Source organism: Pelodiscus sinensis, chromosome 1 (genome assembly GCF_052426305.1).
Source record: "Pelodiscus sinensis isolate ZL-2025 chromosome 1, ASM5242630v1, whole genome shotgun sequence".
NCBI lineage: Eukaryota > Metazoa > Chordata > Testudines > Trionychidae > Pelodiscus > Pelodiscus sinensis.
Window position 1 is genome coordinate 17,219,514 of NC_143052.1, and position 22,087 is coordinate 17,241,600.

General features: G+C 44.2%; 1 protein-coding gene across 1 annotated transcript in view; it reads left to right on the plus strand.

The window, feature by feature from the left end:
- Window positions 1–22,087, plus strand: part of ELAPOR2 (endosome-lysosome associated apoptosis and autophagy regulator family member 2) — a 153,335-nt gene that overhangs the window by 55,187 nt on the left and 76,061 nt on the right. Inside the window, exon 2 of the mRNA XM_075926150.2 lies at window positions 8,036–8,156. Within this exon, the coding sequence (XP_075782265.2) occupies window positions 8,036–8,156 (121 nt within the window). The remainder of the gene's footprint in view (window positions 1–8,035; window positions 8,157–22,087) is intronic.

Here is a 22,087-nt window from a genome sequence, read left to right on the forward strand (position 1 = left end):
CCACCCTATCCCAGAAGAAAAGAAGATAGATAAGCCCCGGATACAACAAAGGGGAATATACTTTACAAATCAGAGGCAGATGGCGATTGATGCCTGCGACCTTCTACCCTGTGGCTAGTGTAAAGCCTTAGGGGAGGACAGCAGGGAGTCCCTCGCTGACAGGGAAAGGTAGTCCTGTTGAACAGCCCTCCTGCAGGTGGATCTCTGCCTCCAGTGAGTCGGGTAGATTCCCTCTGGGATCGGCGCTTGGTAGCCCTTCGGCTTCCAGTCCAATCCAGCGGGCAAGGATGATGGTAACTGAGTTCAAGTCCATGTGGCAGAAGCCAATAATCCTTGAGTGGGGCGTTCCCACACTCGCGAGGCTCTCTCTCCCACACTCGAACAAATCCTTATACCAGAACCCACAACTAAAATGGATCACTACGGGAGACGAACAGACACTGACAGGACTTGGGACAGCAGACAGTGACTGACAGGCTACAATACAGACGGACAATGGCGAACCCGAACCCTTCTTTGGTCAGGGCTTATAAGCCCTTCAAGGCGGGAGAAGGGTGGTAAGGGTGGTGTGCAGCAAATGGTGCCGTGTGCAGCACTCCAGTAGGGAGGGGTGCACAGTTTCTGAGCGGTGTGCAGCTCATTTTAGTGCCTAGTGCACAGTTTTGGGCTGAGTGCACACAATAGTGTGGGGTGCACCGAGCAGGTGACTGTGTGCACTTAGGTTTTGGCGGGAAAAGGGCAACACAGGGAGAGGAAGGGAAACAAGATGGAATCTAAAGAGGCTCCATTTTGAACACAATAGCTTTAAATGACTTTTCCCTGGCAACACCTGGACCACAAAGCCAGGGAACAATCCGTGGTTGGTGCTAGACCATGGATATTGCCGGACAAGGGCATCCCGATTAAGGGAGGGTCGACCTGTACTTGTCTTTCCAGTTTTAATAATACCACTTTCAAAGATGTCTAATGCCATGTGTAGGTTCTCTGTAATGTTTTGTGGTAAAAGGAAAAGCTTTTGCTGGCTGAAAGGCCCACTGTTTAACCTGAATTTGTTTCTGCTAAAAATGGCCATGGAGAGAAAAATAAAATAAAACAAACCCAGTAGCAACTTGTGGGCTGCTGCTGAAGAAGATTTGGCAGAGGCTGAAGGTGTCACTGTGACAAATAGCAGCATCTCTGCCAAGGCAAACTATGTCTGATTATTTGGGAACTAGTCCCATGTTCATTGAGTCAATGGGAAAATTCCACTGACTTGGAACTGGTGAAACATAAATGAAGACAGTGTGCAGTGTAGACACAATGCTTCATACCTGGCTCTGTGATGCCAAGTGATGTGGAGGAGGTGATGCTCTCTAACAGATAATGGCCAAGGAGCAGAAAAGACTGTTTCCTATGGGGGCTTGTCAGGCATTCACTACCAGGCATGCACCCCTAACCTAGTGATTAGGCTGGGTGATCCATGCACATCACTATCATTTCACTGAGGTAAAAAAATGTGAGGATCGTTGTTAGTATATATTATTATTGGGATAGCACGTAGGAACCCTAATCAAGATGCAGCACCCTGTTGTATGAGATGCTGTACAGACGTGTAACAAAAGACATTTCCTGCCCCAGAAAGCTCACTATCTAAATGACCACCAGGATGTAAAAAGTGAACAAAACAGTCAGATGGGCTGCGGTTAGGTTGGGAGGATGAGGTAATGGTAAAAAGCACAGAGTTGAGCAGGAATCATCGCTTGTCATTTGTCTAACCAGTGGCTGTAGGCATCCTAGCAGAGGGATATTTTTAAGGAGAGATAGCATTATGAAGGTAGATTTACTGATTAGGGCACCAGATAAAGACTTGGGAGACTTTTCTCCTGCTCCACTTGACCCTGCTTCACTGCAGACTTTCTTTATGATCGTGGGCAAGTCTTTTAGCTTCTTTGTGCCTTGATATCTGATCTGTAAAATGGGGATAACACCACTGCCCTTCCTCCTTTGGACTTATATTGTGAGGATAAACATATTATAAGCTTATGAGATGCTCAAATACTACAGTGATGAGGGCAGTGTAGGTACATAAGGGAGAAGTTTCACAGACAGTTTGTTCTGTATCTGTGTGTCTCAACATTTCCAGACTACTGTACCCCTTTTAGGCATCTCATTTGTCTTGGGTTCCCCAAAGTCATTTAAAACCACTCGTTTACAAGATCAGACATAGAAATACAAAGGAGTCAGACCACACGACTTCTGAAAAATGTCTGACACTCATTTTCCCGGCATAATTATAAAATAAGTAGATGGACATATAAATATTATACTTGAGTTTTATAGAGCTGTTAAACCAAGTCATTGTGTCTCTGAAATTTTAGTTTGTACTGACTTTGCTTGTATTTTGTGTAGCCCTTTTTAATACTAGGCTGATACCTAGGTAAACTGATGTACCCTCTAGGGGTATGTGTACCTCTGCTTGAGAACCACTGCTCTCTATATGGTAACAAAGTTATGGGCTGGAGCCACTTCTCAAAGTTAGGGCAGTGTTTTGACCTAGTTTGTGTGAGAATGGTCTAATTATAGAGCTCTCACCATTTTATCTGGGTCAAAATATACCTTCCAATGCTTTCCTGTGAACTAGTTGTTTCTAAATACTGATAAAGACAGTCTGTCTTTGTCCTCCTGCCTACTTCTAGAGCAGCTCAAGCCTCCTTGAGTGACCCTTTCTCTCTGCAAGGGAAAGCCTAGTGCCCATTAGCCTGTTTGGACTAAACATTTATCAGCATGCATAGGCGCAGGATGTAGGGGAATGACAGTACACCCAGATTTTATGTAGGGTCTCTTGCCCAGGGCCCTGCTCCCCAGCCAATGGCTCAGCACATAAAAGCTGGGGATATATACCATGCTTATGCCCGGCTCCCAACTCTCCACCCACACTCTGCTCCTCAGCACCTCATCTTACTTGGGTCTGGGCTCCTGGTCCCATGCCCTGCCCCATCCCCTGTTTGCCGGGCCTGACCCCCTTCTGGCCCTGCTCTGGGACTCTCCCAGCTGCTGGCGCCTGTGCCTGGCTCTATGGCCAGGGCTTTGCTCTTGGACCTGCAATATGGGGTTCCAGCTGCTGGCCTCTGCCCTATGCCTGCCCCTAGCTGAGGGCTCCCCTCCTTTACCCACTTCCTAGAGTTAGAGCCCTGCTCCCAGCCTTGGTGGGGCGGGGAGAGGGGACCAGGGTGGACAGGGAGCTTTCAGTATCCCCACTATGAAAAATCTTCCAGCACCACTGTGGTCATGTCAGGGGGAGTGAATACCGGGAAGATCTCAAAGATGCTGCCTGGCACACTTGAAGTATGTGGCTGTATGAGCAATAGCTGTATCTGCTGCTTACTCATTCTGATCTGTAAACACTAATGTGTTGTATTGAATAGAAGTCCTGAGTCAGCAGAGTACTTATCCACAGTCTGTCTCATCTTCAAGTCAATGGTACTTAAGTGTGTGCTTAATGCTAACCCATGCTAAAGGGCTCTCAGTACTCCAGAAGGGTGATGGATGCTGCAGTTCGGTGGGGCTAGGTCACTACATAAAAAGTGGGGCTGTTTTTTCCCCCAGAAGTTCTGAGTAAGAACAGCTACTTTTGGCATTGCCTAGAGTGCTGGATTCAAATCTGGAAGCCAGCTTTGAGGAGTAGAGCAGAAGGGGATGGAGAGATTTACGTGGGGTAGGGGTGGTGAGGGAAAGAGACAAATACCCAAAGATGCAGATTATTGAGCCTTCCTTCAGCTGAGTAGAACTGATACATTTAAGTAATCCCATTGACTTCAGTGATTGTTTTTAGGTGCCCAAGAACTACTCCATGCGAGAAACTGCTCCAGCATCAGGCCCTAACTGTGTGGACAGCTCTAGCTAAGTGTGAACATCCCCTTGTGCACAAAAGGAATGAAAACGTTTTCTCCCTTTCGGTATGGTTAGTCTGGAGGGATCACTAGAGTGTCTGGGTCAAAGCCTCTGCTAATCCTTTCTGACTGTTCTTTCCTCCAAGAGACTTTTTTAGTACACAGCTAATCCCTGTTTAACATTTAAATATAGATAGCTCATGGGTCCCTAAAGATTATGGATGCCCCTTTTGGCAAACAGTAGCTTTGGATAGCATTGGGGGCACTTACTTTTGCTGAGCTTAGCCCAATTATTTCTGGAACCGGTAACACAAATTCACACACTAAGCAAAGGGAGGGAAGAAAAAAAAACATTGTTGGAGTGTATTGTGTTACAACAACAGTGTGGCAGGTAAGACGGGAGCTCCTTGCCCGATGTGGTCAGAAGGTAACATGGGAAAGTAGCCTGAGAATAGAGAGTGTAGCTTTCTCAATGTGAGGGTTCTGAGCAGTGTTCCCTCCAATTTTTCCTACGCATGTGTGGAATTAATTTTGTTATGTGCACCAATATGGAAGGTGCACATAACAAAATTCATGTGGTGGGGGTAATGCTCTCCCAAAAAAATACCGAACACGTGGGATAAAAATTTTTGTCGAGGGGGGGAAAAAAAAAAGATCACACGTGTCTGGCATACAAAAAAAAAAACCCCCACACCGCTTGGCTTCAGCACACAACCACAGGAGGCACCACCAGGCTTCCGTTGAGTGCCAAGCCGGAAAAACAGAAAATACCAGACATTACACATGTCTGGTATATTCTGAATTTTTTTACCGGACAGAGGGCGCAAAAACCGCAGTGATCCACCTCCTCTTGCCCATTCCCAGCATCTGGCAAACAGAGGCCAGGGACACTTCACTGCTTGACTTTTCAGGATTTTGGGGTGTCTGGCAAAGCACCCTGGGATGAAGTGGGGAATTGAGGGGGGCTCACAGGATGAGGTTGTGAGGAGGCAGGTGGCTCTTACTACATTTAAAAGCAGAGACGCAGCTGGGATAGCTTGTCCCCCACCTCCTTCTTATCGACTAATCGAGTAGTCCATGGAATTTCCATCGACTGCTCAATTAGCTGATTAATCAAAATTTAACATCCCTAGACACAACTGTCGAGAAGAAAATAAAATTCAGTATAGAGTGAAATAAATGAACACTGGAGTGAATCAGCCTATTTTTCAGTTGTGCTGCTCCAGTTGCTATTACTCTGTCAATTGAAATGTAATGCTGCTGACCTTGCATGTTGGTGCTTTTCCAAGAAACTAACCAAAATGAGTCTTCCATTTATAGTGGGTTTTCAGTAGATGCTGGGAGAAATGTTCATAACAAAACACAATCTTAATACCTGACAATCAAGCCAGTTGTTCCACTTTTTGTGCAATAAAAAGATTGGATGGAAATGACAGCTATATTGGAGGAGGGACCAGTTCAGGTCCTGGAGGTTTATCCCAGAAAAGTAACAAAGTGTCTGACTATGGAGTAAAACAAATAGGCACATGGCCAAATGTAAAGACTATAAACGTGAGAAGCGTTAAAAGCAAACAGGTAAATGTGAAATGCTGCAATATCTAGCTAGAAACTGAACAGGAAAGACAGATTAGGTTGGATTCCATAGATTCTACTGCTGAACAGATTGGATCATTGTCACGCATCCATCATGGTCACGCACTTGGGTAAGGTGCTGGCTGGGTGGGTGCTCCTGTTGAATTTGGAGCTCAGCTCGCTGGGCTCTAGGTGGTCTTTAAACCTCCTGAGCCTGGACTAGTGATGTAAAATCCTGTTTAATGAGTTAACCATTTTAACTTTGTTTAACCAGTTAACTAAACAGGGGTGGGCTTGGGGGCTGCTTCAGCCCAGCTAGGCTGGAGCTGCTCCTCTGCCTGCTGTAGCAGGGCTGGAATGCCCTTCCCCCCCTCTGCCCTCTCCCCCTGCCATGGCTGTAATGCACCTGCCTGCAGTATAAACCTCACTAGTTAAGGGTGAAGATAACCAGTTAACTTTTCACATCCCTAGCCTGCACCACCCATGACTAGGGCTGGAGTCTCACTCCGTGTTACAAAATGCAGGACAATGTAGCACTTTAAAGACTAACAAGATGGTTTATTAGATGATGAGCTTTCGTGGGCCAGACCCACTTCCTCAGATCAAATCAAGTGGGTCTGGCCCACGAAAGCTCATCATCTAATAAACCATCTTGTTAGTCTTTAAAGTGCTACATTGTCCTGCATTTTGCTTCAACTACCCCAGACTAACACGGCTACATTTCTATCACTATTCTGCCTGTTACAAGACCAACATATGGTGACTGGCACCACACTTGCTCTGTATAATTTTGCTATTGTGAAGCAAAAAATGAGAGCTGATGATGTGAGTGAGACACCATTATAGAGTTGAAATGTTCGCTTCCATTGCTTATTCCAGTCTCAGGTATCTAATATAGACTGTGAGTTTTCCGTGTATGATATAAGCCGTGAGATAGTTTCAATCCACTACCTCTAAGTTATTTAAATATTCTGATTGCTGTATGGGAAGATTTCAATAAGGAGGTGATTAAGGACTGGCCCATTTTCTTGAAGATTATATAATGAGAAGGGGAAAACTGAAAATTGAATATATTCATAGTCTAGAGATTGCAATAAAGCTATGTCTCTTGCAGCTCAGGAGATAATAGTGTCTTATTCTCCATTACTGTATAATTTAGAAGACAAACATTTTCGTGAATCTGTAGTTTCTAATGCATTGTGGTGTTTTGTTTGAAACCTCACGTTGAGTCCTAAAGATATCTGTGCTAAAGCAAATCTTTCAGCTTTGTGTACAATACTAAGCTTTAATCATGTTAAATGCAATTGGATTATTATCCAAGATTTCAGGATATTCAGAAATATGAAACCTCGGTGCTGCTTTCCCCCTCTTGCATGAACCAGGAAGGAAAGTTGCAATTCTTGTGGGTGTGACAATTTGTATATCTGGTGACTGATTTTATGTACCTCGGTGGCAGCACTGATCTGCCCTGAGAACCTGGCAACTACAAGAAGCCACTCCATCCCTTTCCTCTTCTCCTGCACCATGTGAAAAGCCAGTGCCATGAAGAATCATGGAATGCATTGGTGTGGGGGTGATTCCCCATGCGCTGCCAGCGTGCCTGGAGGAATCATCATGAGAGCAGCATGGACGAGCGTGGGTTGTTGATGGTTGGTGTGGGCTGGAATTTGTGGGCACTAAAGTGCCATTCCTCCTACAAGTACGCTTCCAATGCATTCATTAATCTGATTCACTGTCATTGATCATAGCCCACAAGATGTGAGTTATTTTGTTGGTTATTTCATTTTAAATCTGTCACTTACATCCACTTCAAAACAGAGTGATCCTGTGATCTTATTACTGTCACCTGATCTTTCCTGACCCTATTGTGTTATTTGTTGGGCCGAGTTTTCAAAGGGTCCAGAGGTCAGATTTTCAAGTGCTCAGCACACACAGCTGAGGCCTCAGGCCTGATTTTCGAGATCAGCTCCCATTTAGTCACCTATATAAGGGCCAGATTTCCAAAAGTGCTCAGTAGCCATTCCCCTTTTGATACTGATGGCCAGATTAAAAAAAAAAAGGCAGATTAGCAACAAATGGCCACTCATTTAAGTTCCTAGGTAGGAACTAAGCACTTTTGGAAATCTGGCCCTCAGGGTCATGCCTCAGAGTTTAAAGGGAAAATTTTCAAAAGTACCTAAAGGGTTTAGGAGCATAAGTCACTGACTTTCACTGTGACCTGCACCCATACTTGTGTGCTTTGAAAAATCTCCTTATAAGTTCTTCAGGGCAAGGAAAATAAGTGTGATTTTTTTTTTTTTTTCAGAAGCATTTAAGCAAGTTGGGAGCACAATTTCAGTGCGAGTTGTGTTCCTAAATCTCTAATGTGCTTTAGAGAATCCCAGCCAGTATCTTTCTGTTTGCTCTGTACACAGCCTACCACACTTGCACATGCAATATGGAATAATAAATGAAAACAGTGTGATGGGAATGATGCATGGTATATTTTTGCTTATAACAGAGATGGCTAAATACTGGATTCTTGTTTAATGATCCTGGTGAAATGGAGGAGCAATTGTTATAAGGAAACTGAGACTCTTTGTAATTATTTGCAGACAGATTACCATTATGAATACACAGAATGCGACAGCAGTGGATCCAGGTGGAGAGTGGCTGTCCCCAATCTATCGGTGGAGTGCTCTGGATTACCTGACCCCATGAAAGGAAAAGAATGCAGTAAGTTTGTCCTTTTCATTTTGCAGATCTTTATTAGTAATGCATATTTGTTCCCTGTTTAATGTTAATGTACTGATAATAACCATTGGCACTGGTTAATTACCAGTGCGGGCTACTGGAGTGGGATTCAGGAGATGGGTGCTATTTCCCTTAGCTTTGCCCATTGACTTCTTATGCAACCTTGAATAACTTGCTTACCCTCTCATTTGTTTCCCTTCTCACCCTTGTCTTGTTTATTTAGACTAAGGGTGGGGGACATAAGGCCTGGGGGCCGCATGCGACCCCTCTCCCCTGCTCGCCTGGATCTGTCCCCCGAGGTTTAGGGCTTTCCCCCAACATTGGGGAGCCCTCACTGGTTCTTCAGCCTCTCGCTGCCCCATTGTGGGGCTGGAGCACACAAAATCTACTAGCCTGGGCCTTCTAGGCTTTGGTGTGTGAGGGGAATGGGGGGAGTGTCTTTCTCCTTCTCAGTCGGGGACCGTGTCAGTGAGGGTTTCTTTTTTTTGTTTGTTTTTATTTTTTTTGCTTCTCACTTGTGTGTGGCCCCTGAATGATTTTTCTCTGGGTCAGCAGCCTCCAACCTAAAAAAGGTTCCCCACCCCCGGTTTAGACTGTAGGTTGGGGACTGTCTTTTACTGAGTGTAACACAAATGTGCGTGATCTAGAGACGATATGAATCTGTCATAGCAGCACTTGTGCAGTCACAGCTCTGTAGCTCATGCTTCTACATGGGCTCCTGTTTAACACATTTAGGAATTTTTCCCAAAGAATTATCTCCCTCCTGGGTCATTGCTGCTAGGATCATATGGCAACTGAACCATGTTGGGAACCAGCTTGATGTGCCTCTATTTTTTGCCTTTTTTCCCTCTCTGTCAAGTACTTCAATCAGTTTCAGATTTACAGGTTCATAGGATGCTACTCGATTCAGTGAGAACCGCTGGTATTGTCCAATGTTTGGGTTCATTTGGTTGTCTTTGTACTAGGTCTCCTGATTTAACTTTGATAAACTTCTGACTGCATTCTGATGGCCAAAGACTTGTTAGATTTGGCATCTCTGAGACTCACATCCTTTAAGGATAAGGCTAGTTAAGCTCTGGAATAAGCTTCCAGGACAGGTTGTGGAATTTCTGTCAGTGAAAGTCAGGAAAGGTCTAGATTTATTTGGTCCTGTCTGAGCATAAGGGGTGGACTACATGATGTTTTGAGGTCCCTTGAAGCCAGCCTTATGTTTCTATGAGTCTGTAAGTAGAACTTCAACACATAGAAAAAATAATAAATGGCTTTCAGATGGGGTGAATCTTCTCTCACACAGGTCTAGCAATGTTCTTTCTCCTACTCATAGAGGGTGAACCTCTAAAATCTGGGACTCTCTGGTCTGGCAAAATCTGTGGTCTGGAAGGACCACAGATATTGCTGGACCAGAGAGTCCTGGCTGGCCAGGTTTAGGGGCTGGGCTCATAGTGGTGAAGAGCGTGGGGCAGGCTGAGGCTGGTGACTGGGAGCTCAGCCCTGCCCCGCTGCATGCAGCGGGGCTAGCACGGTCAGGAGTGCAACCCTGTCAGCTGGGACTGGGTATGTAGCCCCAGCTGGGCCAGAGGCAGTGGGGTCAGCACCCAGGAACGCAGTCATTTGGGACTGCTCAGGTCCTGAGAGTGCCAGACCAGGATCATCCCACCTGTAGTATTTTTTTTGTCCAGGCTTTAAGAAACTCATTATGCGGTGTCTTTTTGGTTATTCTGCAAAGTTAGTGCAACCTAAATAAAGGGGGCGGTAAGTCAATTTGCTCACCAGTTCTGTGTCTCAGTACTCCTTTCTCTGACTTAAATTGTTTGCACATACCTAGAATTCAACACGTAGAAGAAATCTATTGCTAGATTTTCTATAAGAACTGTTCACATGCTAGAAGTGGCTATTATAATAGAATTCACATTCTTTTTCTTCGTAGGAAAACCTTACCATATAATGCATTTACACACAAACATTCTCTCTCTTTCAGCCTTTTCAAAAGTCTTTTTACTAAATAACATTCAAAAGAAAAAATGTTACAGTACAGCAGTTAAAACGCAGCCTAGCTAAACCAACATCACTAGCTAGAGATTTTTTTTATTTTCCTTTAAAATGGACTCTATAATACACAACATAAGCCCTGGGGATTGGAATTTCTGACAATCAGCTATTCTGTTTTCACAAAGGCTCACCATAGGTATTATTTTTAAAACTAGATTCAGAACATTTAGTGGTATCACATAACCAAATATTTCAGTACCCACAATATTGAGCATAGATACTACTTTGATTAAGAAAGAAAAAAATGTCAATTACGTAGCTGTTAGATTGCTGAGGTGTCTTTGATTCAGTGATCTCATGCAGTTAACAAAGACATTTGGTCTGCAGTCTGCAATTCCTCCTGGATGGTGTTTTCTCAGTCCCACTGAGTTTTATACAATTATGGGCAACTGTAATGAGATCCAATCTGCAGATTCAGTCTGGTTATCTTGGCAGCCCTATCTTCTCTCTGAAGGGGAAGGTTGGATCTGATTGGTGCTCAAATGACTGCCAGTTTTGTACCCTGATGAAAGCTCCTGGTCAATCAGGAGCAAGTTCAAGGTTCTAACTAAAGGGCTGCATGTGTACACACAGGAAGGTCAGCCCTTACTGAACACACAGCTTCAGCACAGCTTTTGAGCATGTGTGACCACTTTCTGCACTCCTCCTGCTAGGGTGCTGAAATAGCAACTACTTGTTTGCACTCACTCAGGCTCCAGACTGCCATCTTTTCTGGAAAAGTTTTCATTTCAACTCCGAGCAAGCGGAAGCTGCAGCTGTAATTGTAGCAATGAGGTTTTTGGCTCAACAACAGAAAGTAGAAATGAAAATGGGGTAACATTAGCATGATTCCACCTATTATTTTAGATCCTGTCGTGTGCTGGGCCGGCATATTGACATTTGGGCTCCTTTTTTGCGGAGGCCCTTCCATATCCCTTCTACTGCGTCATATTGCAAGGCCTGTGGGACTATGTTACAATTACTGCAGGTGACATTCAGCTTTGGAGAACTCACCTCCCATTGTGTGGCAGTTATGGGCTGTATTTTGAGACCCCCAATAGGTGACTGAGCCAGCTGTGTTTTATATTCTTGGAAACAGGTTACTGTTATGTATCAGTGTTATTGACTTCATTGGTTCTAAGTTCTGCAGCAGTGCTGACACTACTCAGTGTGTGCTCCTCTATCATCCCGGCTCAAATTCAGGACCACGAGGTGTCCATAGCTCAGAATATCCTGGATCAGTGTTCCCTCTACGCTGCGTGGCAGCACAGCCTCACAGGTGATTAATCAGCCCCCCCAGTCAGAGTCTCAGGGCTCCGTACATGGAGCTGACTGGCTGGGCGGAGCTGATTAATCACCCATGAAGCTGTGGATTCCCACATATGCAGAGGAGCATGGCATTATTGGATTGACTGGGAAGATTATGGGCCCAAAGAATATTCCTGGGAGCCAGTCCAGCCTGTTCATGTCCCTGCAAAACCATGGGCCTTCCACAAGGATTGCCTTGAAAAGCCTGGCCCCAAGGAACTGTCACAGACCACAGGTCTCAAATACAGGCCCAGGAAGGGTTGTAAATCAGGAGCCTTACTGTTTGTGCCACCGGACTGCAATGCCAGCCAGGGAAACTGCAGCTGTACCCTGCAAACAGAGACAACGCCCGCTGCCTCAGAGGGATCAGTTGATCAATAGCTTACTGCCAATTCTATCTCCTAATATTAAGCATCCGGTTCCTATCACACCACTTGTCTCAGCAAATATTGACTAGGCCTGCTGCTGACCGAACCCCTAAGGCCAAGTGCCTATATTGTTGCCTGGTTCGTGCTACTTGGTCCTTCTCACATTGCTCCATGTTTCTGTTTCTTCATGCTAACCCTAGTTATTGACTGCGGCTTTGATTCCTGGTGTGACTTCTGACTTTGGTTTCACCCTTCATGGGACTCGTGACCTGATTCTCTTCTCTGAGCTTCGACTGTTATGCTAGATTGTCCACAAATTGTTGTACCAAATAAAAGCAAGCAGGATCTTATGAGGGGGGATAAGGCAAAAAGCCACATTTATTGTAAAGATAATAAAAAAAAATAAAGAAAAGATAGAAGCAAACAACGTTGTTTAACTACTTATTCCTAACACTACTTAACCCTTATACACTTTTATTTATATATATATATATATATATATATATATATATATATATATATATATAATATATAAAAACCATTCATTCATACATCCATTCATTCAAGTTCTGTGTATAGTTACCAGCCTGGAAGTTGCTTGTGACAGAATACTGGCCAGGTATTCTGTACACAAGTGATGGTAGTGGGGAGCGAAGTCCTGATCAGATGCACATCTGAAGCTCCTGGTGGGCTGGCAGCAGAACCTTGGACTCTGATTCCATAGTTTTTTAGTCCAGTTCTTATAGGAATTTCTTCCCATGCCAGTCTATGGAAATTGCTGCATCATGCTGATGTCTCCAGGGTGGCTGCCAGGTGCTCGTCAGTGATCTCATCGGGTGGACCTCCAGTACTTGGTTTTCTCCACTTGACACCTTTTGGTTGCACTGGCACCTGACGCCTTCTTCAGCCCTTTGTTGCTGTATTCTCAGGCTGGCACCTCTCAGAACCATTCATACATTGTCCAAGCACTCTCCCATACAGTATTTTGTATAATAATAAAAGTTGTAGTTACAGAAAGTTTCTAGTTGGTATTGCTTAAAACATTCTCTGAGTGCTGAATAAAGTTACAATGTTTTAAAGAGAACAGGCCTCAATTAAGTAACAATGCCCTTAGTCAATTACAGGGCTTGGCTCTCATAGCAGAGTTAGTGGCTTGACAATGCATTGTTACAATGTATCTCTGCAATGTCAATTTCAAGCAGCCCCTTGCACAAGCTTGAGCATGCCCTGGAGCACGGGGGGGGGGGGCTGTTTCTGGCTACATAGGATTATATTCTTAACAGTTCTAAGTTACATGACCTAATACATTATATTCTAAAGGGGCAATAATAAAAAAATCTAAACATTTAACAATCTTAACAAATAATAATAATAAGAATTAATAATAAATCTAAACACTAAGTTGTGGGGAACAAATTATGGGGAGTCACTTCCATTTGGAGGAATCATTTTCAATACATTAATATGTTATCCCTACAAAATGGCTCCTGGCCCTCACTGCTAAGAAATGTTCCCCAGACACCCGACCCTCTACCTTCCTACTACAGCTTTAAAATTGCATAATGACTATCCTCCCAGGACTACGCATGTGTAAGGGCTTGTAGGCAAAGCTCTTTCCTTAGTAAAAATCCATTAGTTCTCTGCATATTGCTTGAATCATTCTATTTCTCCTTTTTGATAAGAAGTGTGCTCTGTTTATTTTTGGCTCCTGACTTTTAAATTATCCTAACATTTCATTATACTTAGATAATATTCTGACTCTGCAGAGTCTTCTCCCAACCGCATTCTGCCTCCTTCTGGGGGAATTAGCAGTCCATCTGCAGCCTCTATGGTCCAGTACAGCAGCAAAATCTAGCCCCTCGCTTCAGGGGCAAATTGCAGTTTGTTTCAGCCAGGTTCCTCCATGGCAAGTGTAGTGCGGGGGGGGGGGAGGATCCAGACCCGCCCACTACTGTGGGTCCCATCTACTGCCCTCCTTCACTCCCTTCTATTGCCAGTATTCTCTAGACCACTTCCTTGTAGCCCTTGCACTTACCTCCTCCCTGTATCAAAGCAACAGTCTGGCAGTTTGCCTAGAGCTGAGCCCACCCGCACTGCTCTGTCCAAGGTGCTGCTCCTTTTACGGGGAGCTAGTCCTTTGCACTTGCTGGTCAGAGCAAGACAGACCTCCTGTTTGCTCTGCAGCCACCTTATAGAGCCTGGCTTGGCCCTGATTGGCTGTCCACAGGCCCCTTTAGATTGGCAAACAACAAATAGTCTAGCAGCACCTTAAAGACTAACAAAAATGTAGATGGTATCATGAGTGTGTGGGCATAGCCCACTTACTCAGATGAATGGAGATAAGGGGTCAGGGGACAAATAAATAGCAGAGAGAGAGAGGGGTGGAGAGGAAATTAATGAGGGCTTTGCAGTTTATTTCAGTGGGAGCACAATCGGACCTTTTGCCCACTGCAACTTCATGTCATAAGTTTTTATAAAATGAATTAATTCTGAGTGTAGAGCATCTACCCATTAATCTTATATGGCTCACATCATCCTCATCATGTGAATGCTGGAACTAGACTTTAACTCGTTACTCCCCCAGTAAGCTGTAAGTGACGTGTGTAGTTCCAGAGACATACTTGTGTGAATAGCTGCTCCCCAGTGAGGGAAGACAGGGTTCACAATAGGACACTTCATTCACTTTAACATTGAACCTTTCACCCTGTAAAGCAACAAGCCCCTGTTCTGCTACCCTACATTGCAGAAGGTTGTTCTTTTTTATTGCAAGAGTAGTTCCATTGACCTCAGTGGAGCTGGATGCAGCATTAGCTTCTGTTCAGCCTAAGTAAGCATGGCAAAATGTGACCCCGTCAAAAGCAGCGGATTTCATTTTATTGAGGAAGGCAAAGCATCGTGAAGTCACTTGTCACAGCTAGCATGCAAAGGCCACTGACTGTGAACTGTTTTTTTTTCTGTTTAAAAAAAATGTGGTGCACAAACAATGTTAATTGTGCAACTGTCTGTAGTTAGACAATAGTAAAAAATATTGTAGCTCTAATGCCAAAGAAGAATTTGATCAAATGCAGTCCACTGACATTGTTGATAGGCTCACTGGCCCATATTCTGTGCTCACAACCTCAGACAGTTATTTGAGCATGTGTCTTGCTCCCTTTAATTCAATGGGTCTTCACCCCCACTTTAAAATTAGGCACATGCTCAAGAAATGTATTGAATTGTGATCAGAGGGCAAAATTTGGCCTGATTTGTTGTTGGGATTTCCAATTTTCTAATTGCAGAAAACTGAACACCCTTGTCTTGCCCCCTTCCGCAAAGCTCTGCCCCTGCCCTGCCCCTTCTCCAAGACCCCTTGGGGCTCCAGGAGGGTATTTAGGTTCAGGGAGGGGATTCTGAGATGGGATAGGCATTTAGGGTGTGGGAGAGGGTTCTGGGTGCAGGCTCTAGAGGGTGTTGAGCTCAAGTGGCCCCAACATTTCTTAAGGACAGAGGAAGTCCACTGCACTCCCGGGAAATGACAGCATGTACCTTCAGCTCCAAGATGGAAGGGTGGCCAGGGGGCTCAGCACACCAGCCCACAGGTGCTGCTTCTGTAACTCTCATTGGCTGCAGTTCCCAACCAATGGGAGCTGCAGAGCCAGGGCTCGGGGTGACGCCTGTGGATGGGGGGCAGTGCACGGAACTCTGGCCTCTGGCCACCCCTCTACTTAGGATCTGGTGGGTCATTTTGGCCACTTCCTTGGAGCCACGCTGAGCTAGGCATTGAGTCTGCCTGCCTTGCTGTGGCCAGCCAGACTTTTAGCAGGTCAATCAGACTGGAGTTGCTAAGGTTCCTCTTTGACTTGGAGTTCCAGTCAAAAACCATATGCCAGGCAACCCTATCTGTCGTGCCTTTGCTCTGTTTTTATTTGAAGAACTTATTCTGACGTGTGCAGTCTACATGCTGGCAACCATTGGAGAAGAGATACAGTGCCCTGCCAATTACAGTGTATTATAGACAATAGTTCAGATAAATGACCATTTTAGTGGTTGGGGATTTTATAACTCTTGAAGGCGAATAAATGGCAGGGACAACTTTGATTTTTAATCAGCTCTGCTTTTGGGGGTAGAAACTTGTTTATAAATTCCAAAGGTGAAGTGACTTTTGTGATCACCTGGTCTGACTTCCTGTAGTCTCCCCCAAAATAATTCCTAGAGCAGATCTTTTAGAAAAACACCCAATCTCGATTTTAAAATGGTGAGCAATGGAGAATCCATCACAACCCTGGGCAAATCGTTCTATTGGTTAATTACTCCCTGTTCAAAATGTATGTCTTATTTTCAGTCTGAATATGTCTAACTTCAACTCCCAGCCATTGGTCATGTTATGCCTTTTTCTGATAGAGTGAAAACCCCATTATTAAATATTTGTTTCCCATGTAGATACTTATAAACTATAATTAATCCATTAACTTTCTCTTTAAGCAAAACAGATTGAGCTCCTTGAGTCTATCACTGTGGCTACGGTTACACTGCCATTTTTTTCCCGGAAGAAGATATGCAAATTGCACTCGCATTTGCGTGTCTTTTTCTGATTCTTTTTGTGGAAGAGGTTTTGCTGCTATTTAGTCCTGTATAGAGGGGGACAAATGTCGGAAAAAAACCCTCTTTTGCAAGATCCTGTAAAACTCAATTTACGAGGAATAAGGGGTCTTGCAAAAGAGGGTTTTTTTTCTGACATTTGGCCCCATCTACATGGGGCCAAATAGTGGCAAAACCTCTTCTACAGAAAGAATCAGAAGAAGATATGCAAATATGAGCATTCTGCAAAAAAGCAGTGTAGCCACAGCCTATAAGACAATGTTTTTAGTGCACAAATCATATTCTTGGCTCTTCTCTGATGTGTCTCTAATTTATCAACATCCTCCTTAAATTGCGGGCACCAGAATTGGACACAGTATTCTAGGAGTGATCACATCAGTGCCAGATATAGAGATGAAATAATCTCTCTGCTCCTGTAACCCACACACCTAGGCTAAATCTACACTGCGTCCCTCTTGCGCAAAAGCCGATGTAAATGAAGCGTGGATTAACATATTGTTGCACTTCATTTGCATAATTAATTAGGGGCCATTTTTGCGCAAGAGAGATAGAATCATAGCATACTAGGACTGGAAGGGATCTCAAGAGGTCATCGAGTCTAGTCCCCTGCCCTCATGGCAGGACCAAATACTGTCTAGGCCATCTCTGATAGACATTTATCTAACCTACTCTTAAATATCTCCAGAGATGGAGATTCCACAACCTCCCTGGGCAATTTATTCCCGTGTTTGACTACTCTGACAGTTAGGAACTTTTTCCTAATGTCCAACTTAAACCTCCCTTGCTGCAGTTTAAGACCATTGCTTCTTGTTGTATCCTCAGAGGCCAAGATGAACAAGTTTTCTCCCTCCTCCTTATGACACCCTTTTAGATATCTGAAAGCTGCTATCATGTCCCCCCTCAGTCTTCTCTTTTTCTAAGCTAAACAAACCCAATTCCTTCAGTCTTCCCTCATAGGTCATGTTCTCTAGTCCTTTAATCATTCTCGTTGTTCTTCTCTGGACCCTCTTCAATTTCTCCACATCTTTCTTGAAATGCGGTTCCCAGAACTGGACACAATATTCCAACTGAGGCCTATCGAGCGCAGAGTAGAGCGGAAGAATGACTTCTTGTGTCTTGCTCACAACACACCTGTTAATGCATCCCAGAATCATGTTTGCTTTCTTTGCAATAGCATCACACTGCTGACTCATATTCAACTTGTGGTCCACTATAACCCCTAGATCCCTTTCTGCCGTACTCCTTCCCAGACAGTCGCTTCCCATTCTGTATGTATGAAAACTGATTGTTCCTTCCTAAGTGGAGCACTTTGCATTTGTCTTTATTAAACTTCATCCTATTTACCTCAGACCGTTGCTCCAATTTGTCCAGGTAATTTTGAATTATGACCCTATCCTCCAGATTAGTCACAACCCCTCCCAGCTTGGTATCATCTGCAAACTTTATAAGCGTACTTTCTATACCAATATCTAAATCGTTGATGAAGATATTGAACAGAGCCAGTCCCAAAACAGACCCCTGCGGAACCCCACTTGTTATGCCTTTCCAGCAGGATTGTGAACCATTAATAACTATTCTCTGAGTATGCTTATACAGCCAGTTATGCACCCACCTTATAGTAGCCCCATCTAAGTTGTATTTACCTAGTTTATTGATAAGAATATCATGCGACACTGTATCAAACGCCTTACTAAATTCTAGGTATACCACATCCACCACTTCTCCCTTATCCACAAGACTCGTTATCCTAGTAAAGAAAGCTATCAGATTGGTTTGACATGATTTGTACTTTACAAATCCATGCTGGCTGTTCCCTATCACCTTGCCACTTTCCAAGTGTTTACGGATAATTTCCTTAATTACTTGCTCCATTATCTTCCCTGGCACAGAAGTCAAACTAACTGGTCTGTAGTTTCCTGGGTTGTTCTTATTTCCCATTTTAGAGATGGGCACTATATTTGTCCTTTTCCAGTCCTCTGGAATCTCTCCTGTCTCCCATGATTTTCCAAAGATGATAGCTAAAGGCTCAGATACCTTCTCTATCAGCTCCTTGAGTATTCTAGGATGCATTTCATCAGGCCCTGGTGACTTTTAACTTGTTCTTTTTTTATTTTACCTTCTAAAACTACCCTCTTCCCACTAGCATTCGGTATGTTAGACGTTCCTTCAGACTTCTCAGTGAAGTAGTCATTGAGCATCTCTTCCATTTCCAAGTTTCCTGTTACTGTTTCTCCCTCCTCACTGACCAGTGGGCCTACCCTCTCCTTGGTCTTTCTCTTGCTTCTAATGTATTTATAAAAAGTCGTCTTGTTTCCCTTTATTCCCGTACCTAGTTTGAGCTCATTCTGTGCCTTTGCCTTTCTAATCTTGCCCCTGCATTCCTGTGCTGTTTGCCTATATTCATCCTTTGTAATTTGTCCTACTTTCCATTTTTTATATGACTTTCAACACTTATGTCTCCTATGTACATCTCTACCTCACTCCAAGTGTGTTCATTTTTAATGTATGAGGCAGCACCTCCTCCCTTTTTTCCCCTGTCTATCCTTCCTGAGCAAGCTGTACCCTTCTATACAAACATTTCAATTGTGTATTATCCCACCAAGTTTCTGTGATGCCAACAATGTCATAATTGTACTTATTTATTAGCACTTCCAGTTCTTCTTGCTTATTTCCCATACTTCTTGCATTTGTATATAGGCATCTAAGATCCTGATTTGACCTTGCCTCCCAGTTTTGCCCTGACCCTCCTTTCTCTCTGCCAGTGTAGCCCATGCTCCCTCCCATTTCCGACCCATCTCCCAGGTTCCCATGTTCTCCACTTACCTGTGGGCTTTGTTCACCTGTCCCCGTCGAACTTAGTTTAAAGCCCTCCTCACTAGGTTCGCCATTCTGTGTCCAAATAGGGTCTTCCCCCAACTTGAAAGGTGGACGCCATCCCTGCTTAGCAGTCCTTCCTGGAATAGCATCCCATGGTCGAGGAAGCCAAAACCCTCCTGGTGACACCATCTTCGCAGCCAGGCATTCACCTCCAGGATGCACCTGTCTCTTCCTGGGCCCCTACCTTTGACAGGAAGGATCAAAGAGAATACCATCTGTGCTCCAAACTCCTTCACCCGTACTCCCAGAGCCCTCTAATCACTCTTGATCCACTCAGTGTCACACCTCACAGTATCATAAGTGCCCACATGGATGAGTAGCATGGGGTAGTAGTCAGAGGGCCGGATAATCCTCGACAATGCCTCCATAACATCTCGGATACAGGCTCCTGGCAGGCAGCATACCTCACTAGATGAAATGTCAGGGCGACATATGGGCGCCTCCGTTCCCCTCAAGAGAGTCTCCGACCACCACTACCCTACGTTTCCTATTTGCAGTGGTGGCAGCAGACCTCCCAGCCTTGAGGATACGGGACTTCTCCTCCTCTGGTGTAGGGGGTGATTGCTTATCTCCTGTATAAAGAAGAGCATAACGGTTTTCTAGTACCATGGCAGGATGGTTCGGACCAGGGGTGGAGCAGTGCCTGCTGCCAGAAGTAACCAGCTGCCATTGTCCACCCTGAACCGTCTCCCCCTCCACCAGTGGTGTGTCCACAGTCCTGTGTACTGGGACAGCTACCTCAGCTATCTCTTCATGAACACGGTCCAGGAATTCCTCATGGATGCAGGTGCTCCTCAACCTAGCCACCTCCTCCTGTAGCTCTCCCACCTGCTACCTGAGAGATTCTACCAGCAGGCACCTTTCGCATTGGATGATCTCCCTAGCCTGGATAATAAGTGGGAATTGCAGGCCACAGTCCCTGCAAAACCACACCAGGATCTGGGAAGAGGCATTCATGCTCAGGTGCTCTGTCTGGCTACAGGCGCCAGTGGAGGAGACAGAAGCAGTGCTGGCACAGGTGTTGCGGGTCTTCCTGACCATCGTAGGCCTCCCTCTGTCAAACACCTTCTCAAATTCCCCTGTCTGCAGCTCCTATCTGCTTCGCTCCCTGGTTGCTCTGCCTCTGGCTTTTAAAGCCTGCTTGCCTAGGCCAGGCCTGCCCCCTCATGAATCACACAGGGAAGGCTGACCAGATGCAATCAAGAGAGCAATTGAGGGAACAAAGGGTCAGGCACTCAGTCCCAACTGCCACAGCAGCTGAAACTGAAACTGCAGTCACCTGAAATCAGATTCAGAATTCAACAAACAAACAGTGTAGAGGTTGCCCTAGGGTGGTTCACTGTCCCATGTAGTGGCACTTAAACCACTAATAGTGAGAGATAAGAACAAGGGAGCTCTACAACTTACACTGGGAGCCAAGTGGCTTTATAGTTCCAACTATTTCAAAATAACTACTCCCTAGAGCCATTAAAAGTAATTACTCCCCAGTGCTTCCTGGGGCTCTAACTTGAGGTAGTGCATCCACAATAAAAGACCCTGCCTCGGACTAATTTCAATGCTCTTCCATAGTGGGGACGCGCTATTTTGATTTTGTTATTTCAGGAGTTATTTCAAATTTAGTTTTGTGAAATAATTTCCTAGTGTAGACATGCCCAGAGTCTCCAGCTTGCAAAGTATCCGTCAAAATTGCAGTCCGAGTTTCTATGAGGCTGCCACCATCCTCAGGGCATTGGAACCCCAGAGCAGGTGAGAAATGGCTCTCTCTTACAAGTGTACGGGGTCCTATCTGATTCTGCTTTCATGGAAGTCAGTGGGAGTTTGGGGAATAATGTAAATTCACATCGCATTTGTATGTGTATAGAATATAAAAATGTATATTATACAACTCTTTGTATATTTGGCTCATAACATTTTATGACACATGCATTTGAGTTTATGCCATTTCCACTGGAAAAAAATCTTATTTTCATTGGTTTTATATTCCTGTGGACAAATTGTTTGCAATCTGAACATTTGTGTTTCTTCCAGTCTCAGAGATTTATCTGGAATTTATTCTTAAATTGTGCAAATGTTGGTTGAAAGAATAGTAAATTGCTTTTTATAATTTTAAGTTTCTCATATTTTTACCCTCTACGAAGCAAAATTACAAGGTATTAAATAACAAGGTATGGTTCCTTATGTAGCTTAACGTAAATAGATATTACATTAGCAAATGTTTAGTTCATGGTCATTGCTCACCCACAATAACTGCTTTTCACAAGTAGTTAAGAGAGTCAGAGTTCAAATCCTTTGGAGAGAATGTGTGAATCATAAGAAATCAATCAGCTTTTTCACCTTTTTTCCTTTTGATGCTTGCTGATTTTGTTTTCTACTCTCACTACTGCACCTTGAAATAAATAGGATTACTTTTTGCCTATGTTGCTGTGTTGGTTCCAATATATTAGCGAGACAAGGTGGGTGACATATCTTTTTTTTTTTTTTTTTTTTTTTGGTCCAACCTTTGGTGTGTGAAACAAGCTTTCAAGCTACACAGATATCTTCCTCAGGTCTCTAGTGATTACCTTGTTCACTTTCATGAATGAACACTAGCAATGAAACTGGCACAGCTCTGAGAAAAGGCCACTTGTCTATTCATGCTCCCTCTCTTGATTCTATAGCATTAGGCTTTGACTTTGCTGGCTTTGTTCCCCTAATATTTTACATCTTGGCTACAAGCAGTGTGTCTGCACCATTAGCAATAGTGCTGGGGGCACT